This window comes from Pteropus alecto, unplaced genomic scaffold, assembly GCF_000325575.1.
Source record: "Pteropus alecto unplaced genomic scaffold, ASM32557v1 scaffold21, whole genome shotgun sequence".
Lineage (NCBI taxonomy): Eukaryota > Metazoa > Chordata > Mammalia > Chiroptera > Pteropodidae > Pteropus > Pteropus alecto.
Window position 1 is genome coordinate 13,162,391 of NW_006436282.1, and position 6,000 is coordinate 13,168,390.

Here is a 6,000-nt window from a genome sequence, read left to right on the forward strand (position 1 = left end):
CACACAATGTTGAATTATTTTAAGATATAGGAAATTTCCATTTTTATATAATAAAAAAAAAGCATTTACTGAGGGATGTGCTAATGTCTTTTAGTGAATTATTTTATTTAATCCTTTTTTTTTTTCAATTTCATTTCATTATTAGTTTCAAGTACACAGTACATTGGGCAGACATTTATATCGTTTATGGAACAATCCCCCCGATTACTCTTTCTCTCCTCTGGCTCTCCATGTAGCCATTACATTAATATTAACTGCATTCCCTATGCTGTGCTTCCCATCCCCATGACCCTCTATCAACTACTAATTTGTACTTCTTTAATTTGTTTAATCCTTTTAACAACTCTATATTGTTACCATTTACTATAATTATCTCTATTTTACATATGAGGAAACAGACCTGGAGAATTTAAATGACATATTCAGGGTTACACAGTGAGAAAGATGGGAATAGACATTTAGATTTTAGAGCAAATGTTGAAAATTGGCAGCCTACATGTCAATGTTTATTATAGAAGTTTTGGGTTTTGGGGGGTGGGGTAGGGTAGAGGGTTCTCATAGTGTTTAAATCTTTTAAATTATTTTACATTGAAAATTAGGTGACTTCTGCCTACATTGGATCTGTATTATCTTTTTTTCTTCACCAGTAATCGGTTGGACCTCAGCAGTGGCGAACCACTTTAGATGAGTCACACAATCCAGTTCACCATCGTTTTCCCTCCAAAATCTCAATTGTCTTTACCTAAACCTGTTTCATTCAACTACTTTGATTCCTGTGGGCAAGGGTCTTAGTCAAAATGTTTAACAACCAGTTTGGCTAAGCATGTATTAACCAGAATGGATGCTAGCCATAAACATGCAGATCTGCATATCTCTTCTGTCTGCGAGCTTTTGTGCTTACACCACTCGTAGACGTTATCTGGTAGAAGCTGTGCTAAAATTTTAAACACATTATCAAATTTAACTTTTATAATTTTAAATATCTGTAATTATTCTCCAATCATCAAAACTTTCTCCAGTGGCTTGATCGAAGAATTGTTTTAATCTTCCTCATGGTTTTTCTGCCTTGTTTATTTTAGAAGTAAGGTAACTGCAATACAGATTATGACCATTTAAAAACCAGCATTTGGAAGCTTGGCTATTTTCATTCCTTGATATTTGATCCTGACACCATTACCGTGGTTGATTAATTAATCTCACCATTTCTCACATTTTAGCATACAGATTTGTATTTTTTTCTTTGCTAGGTCCATAGCCCTCCAAATGAATTACATTAAAAGCTTAGTCCTTAAGAAATATGTCTTATAATAAATTTTCTGACTCTGATTACAAACAAGAATGTTCACACATATACAAATTAAGTTGTGTTACAAGTTCCCTATTATCACATGACATCTTTTTCCTCAGGAGAGTTGCATTTTTGGTCCTAAATTGACTTGACTTTTTTAAGTGGTCCAGTAGAATAAGTTTTATGAACAACTTTGTACCAGCAAATAACTGAAGTTATCTCTTTGAAAAAGGGAAATGTGGAAAATTCATGGTAGAGTATATATTGCTGGGTGAAAATTAGGTTCATTTTTATATATCAAAATTGATATAAAAAACCACCTTTTATTATCATTGTAAATAAATGACTAGATTTGTTGATGTAAAGTTTGTTGTACAGGGTATAGTGTCTTTTATTTTTTGTGTCCTAATCAATGTGCTAATTTCCTATTCTTTATTATCTCTTTTTTTCTTACCATTTCTTCAGTGGATGTGAAGTCAGAAGTTCCTGTGGGCCTGGAGCCCATCTCCCCATTAGACCTAAGGACTGACCTCAGGATGATGATGCCCGTGGTGGACCCTGTTGTCCGTGAGAAGCAACTGCAGCAGGAGTTACTCCTCATCCAGCAACAGCAACAGATCCAGAAGCAGCTCCTGATTGCAGAATTTCAGAAACAGCATGAGAACTTGACACGGCAGCACCAGGCTCAGCTTCAGGAGCACATCAAGGTAGCAGATGTTTCCTTGCCTCTGACCTTTTCACTCAAGGAGCCTGTATCATCACATGGGCATAAGAAGGAGCACAGTGGGGAAGGTTCTGTGTGATTAACACATGCAGATATGGCTCAGAGGAAAAAGTGGTTGTACTAGTGAAAACCTGGGATACAAGTGGTAAGAATGCTGACTAAAAACTTGCTCTGATTCTTTGAGAGGCCTCTACCACTCTTCTCCTTTAGTTTGTAGCTTCAACAGTGGGGAATAGTCACTTCCCACCCCTTTTAGATTCTCTTCTACATTTTTTTTTTCACTCGCCCCATCTGCTCTCCACCAAGAAGAACCACAAGCCTGGGAAGATTCATTTTATATTTCTAAAGAAGATGCTTAGAGTATTTATCAGAAAAGATTAGTCTCTTTGTGTGAAGCAAGAGCTTTTTTTCCCCTAATACCCTTTATGGATAAAATCTCATAATGTATACATTCAAAATAATAACGTAAAAAGCTCAAGAGAATTATATATGAAGAAACTGGTACAATGTTTTCAGTATTTTTATATGAGTCTAAAAGACTATAGATAATAATTTATTGAAAGAATTTTGAGAGTAGTTGACTCTTTGAGACCCAAGTTGTTTAAATTATTCTAAGAGAAGTATGTCTATGTCCCAGAATTTTTTAAGGTAGACTAGTTTCTTGTCAGATCATTTTAGATGTGTCTGTATATCTATTTCTTCTCTTGTATCTTTAGAGATAAGTATTACTTTAGCTTTATTTGTAAAATGTCTTTCAACTTCCTGACAAAGACGTTTAAAACAAAGCTGTTTTGGTCTTATTAAATACATGTCTAATTTCACTTTGTTATGACAGTACTATAAAGCAGCAAATATTTATAATTAAAAATTTTATGTCATGCCCAACTCCTTCAAAATGACTTAAATGTGTTAATTTATTGATATAACTAATATTATTTATATTATTTTGTATTAAAGGCACTTGATCTATTACTTGCATATCAAATGCAAACACATTTATATGGGGTTAATATAGATAACTAATCTATGTTAATATTTGTATAATTTTATAATATTAATATTACAGTGTCTGAGAAGGTTCCTATGTTTCTTGTTTTATAAGATATGTCCTTAGACTAGAAGGCCTACTTTATCTTATTTTCCAAAAAACACTCTTCAATGCCTAATATAAACTATAATAATTTTTTTCTTTTAATAGTGAACTTTACTAAAAGAACTCTTGAAATTTATTGATCTACAAGATATCTTAAAAATGAGAGTGAGGATTTTGGTTTTTTGTCTCCTGGAATCAGTAGTTCATGGCTATATTTTGTAGTGTCAGAAACCTTTATTTAGTTTATAGACTTATTTTTGAATGGTTTCTGAAGCCGCCTTATTTGACCTTTTAAACAATAGTAGGAATATTGACATCTAGATCTCCTTATTCATTCTAGGCAAGTTAGGATAGCAATGTTGCTGAGTAAAATTTATATTCTTCACCATATTTAAGTAGCCATATGGTTCATTTTGCGGTGGTAGGTGAGCCCTGTTGCCCCAAATACGAAGCCATATTGATGTTACCGCTCTCCTTAACTTCTTTTTCACTTATGTTTGATGTCTTTTGTAATTGTAAAGATCAATATAAAATTTTTGAAGTAATTTATTGTTTCATTTTACTCAAAAGTTAATAGTAGCAAATAGGTAATTAGTTGTTATTTTGTCCAAAAGTAACATGGTAGGTTTATTAACGGAAAATATTGGAAAAGAAAAGTTTCTTGAAAGAAAAAGGATTCTGAGGTAGCTAAAAGGAAAATTTAGCTTTGAAATAATTTTCCAAGTTAATAAGTTGTTTTCTCAGACACTAAAGCTATACTTAAAATTTCCTTTTAAGTTTTAAGAAGGTTTTGCTTTAAAATTTTTGTTTTTATTTTATTTTACACTTTTTATGGGTAAGGCTAAAAGTTGATACTTTTAATATTCATTTAGATTTTATTTTCATGAGGAAGACACAGTGCGTAATGTTTTATTTATATTAGCATTTTGAATCTTTGGCTTCTATAATCAACATCTTGAGTTAGTAGCTGTTATCCCATTTTTCTGCCTCATAAGCTGAGGCAGAGAAAAATACCGTAACTTGCCAAAGGTCACACAGCCAATAAGTGGTACTTCCAGTATTTGTAGTCCTGCCTTGTCTGTCTCAAAAGCTGTCAAACCTTCCTGCCTCTCTTCTGGACCAGAACATCTGAAACCGAAGGGGTGAAGTTTTGTTTCCTCATTCCACAAAGCCTTTTATCTTTATTCTATTATATTTGAGCATAAATTTCATAGTTTAGGTACCTATCTAATATTAATAGCAAATGATACTACCTTCATTAGTATTGAGAGTAAAAAATAGTAATAATAATTAAAATTTGGATGGTTCAAACTTACAGACTAAATTTCACATACATTACGGACGTCATGTGTGAGGGCAGTTATTTCTCTTATATAAGAGGAACCAAGGTTCTGAGTGGTTTACTAAGTTGTCTGGATCTCATATCTAATAATGTCAGAACGTAAGTAGAACCCAAAGTCTCTAGTTATTCCTCAGTAGGCAAATTTACTATTATCTATTGATGTCTGTTTCTCAGTCTGAGAGAAAACTGATATCTCACAAAACAGTTATTTAGAATGCTTCATATTCATAATATTTATTGTTTGGAAGTGAATCCAAGGGATGCAGACAACTGAACAATAATGCATCAAAGTGCAGTTTAAAATTTTTGTTTTAAACTGTCTTCTTGACCAGTCTTTCTAATATGAAGGTTTTTGTGTGCTGGAGGAGCAAGCCAGATTTCTGCTATTTTGAGAAAAGAGCCTCTTATCAATATTATTAAGAGCCTCTTATTAATCTATTGAGAACCTTTTCTGTAAGGTTTTGAAATTTTTAACATTCATTCTATTTCAGATAAATTTCTCCCAAATTAATTCATTTCTCACCGTTCTATTCAGTTCGATTGTTTTCACACCATTTTTTTGGGATAAGAAATGAAGATTTTACTTCTTTATTTATAATATGAGAGACTTAGTAAAATAGACTTCTGGGCAGTTCTTGCCTTTGTCTGTTTCATATATTTCAGATTACAAAGAAAAATTATTCAGGGAACTAAAGATCTGAGTGACTTTTTGATGGGACAGAACAGGTAATGAAGCTACCTAAAAACTTGCTTATGGGTGACATTAAGACTATGACATTAACTGCTTGCCTTTAGATTTCAATAATTTACCCCCCAAAAAAGTGGGTAAAAATGTAAATAAATACAAACAAGTTCCAAAAGCTCATACATAATATTTTGATTTTGGTCAGTGATGACTATGAAGCCTAAAAAAATTGCACACTCTCATGTCTTTCTCTTCTCGCAAGTTGCAACAGGAACTTCTAGCCATAAAACAGCAACAAGAACTCCTAGAAAAGGAGCAGAAACTGGAGCAGCAGAGGCAAGAACAGGAAGTAGAGAGGCATCGCAGAGAACAGCAGCTTCCTCCTCTCAGAGGCAAAGATAGAGGACGAGAAAGTAAGAGGCACTGGGGTAAAAGATGGACTCTCTTCCCTCATCTTTAGCTGATCGCCGTGCAGAAAGAAGCCTGATAAAGAATGGAATTAGACTTGTCAAAATCATCTGCATTTAACTAAAAGAATAAATTACAGACCCAAATGTAGAGCTTTGATGCCACATATCAGCTCTCTGCTTTCAGTCTACAAAGCATTTCAGGAAGTAAACATAGCATTGTCTGGCAAAGATACTAATTTCTGTTGTTTTGAATTTTAAAAATAGTATTATAGTAAAGCAAACTAGCTATGCCACACTGTTTAATAATAACCTTACTGCTACATTTTCTCACTATACCTTTCTCTGGCTCAAATAATAATAGCTCTGTAAGTCAAGCCTTGCCTCCATTTAGTTTTTGAGTTCCAAGACTTTGGGAAGATTTAAGGGAGAACATTTGTTTAAAAAAAAAAAAAAAATCT

General features: G+C 33.1%; 1 protein-coding gene across 8 annotated transcripts in view; it reads left to right on the plus strand.

The window, feature by feature from the left end:
- HDAC9 (histone deacetylase 9) overlaps positions 1-6,000 on the plus strand; it is a 298,491-nt gene that overhangs the window by 77,675 nt on the left and 214,816 nt on the right. For 3 of the 8 annotated variants that reach the window (XM_025046886.1, XM_025046887.1, XM_025046889.1), the window contains exons 1-2: positions 1,750-1,995; positions 5,404-5,545. In XM_025046886.1, coding sequence (XP_024902654.1) covers positions 1,825-1,995; positions 5,404-5,545 — 313 coding nt within the window. In that variant the 5' untranslated portion in view covers positions 1,750-1,824. Of the gene's footprint in view, positions 1-1,749; positions 1,996-5,394; positions 5,561-6,000 lie in introns of those variants that run through there. The other 5 variants (XM_015589423.1, XM_025046891.1, XM_015589424.2 and 2 more) reach the window with 4 other exon arrangements.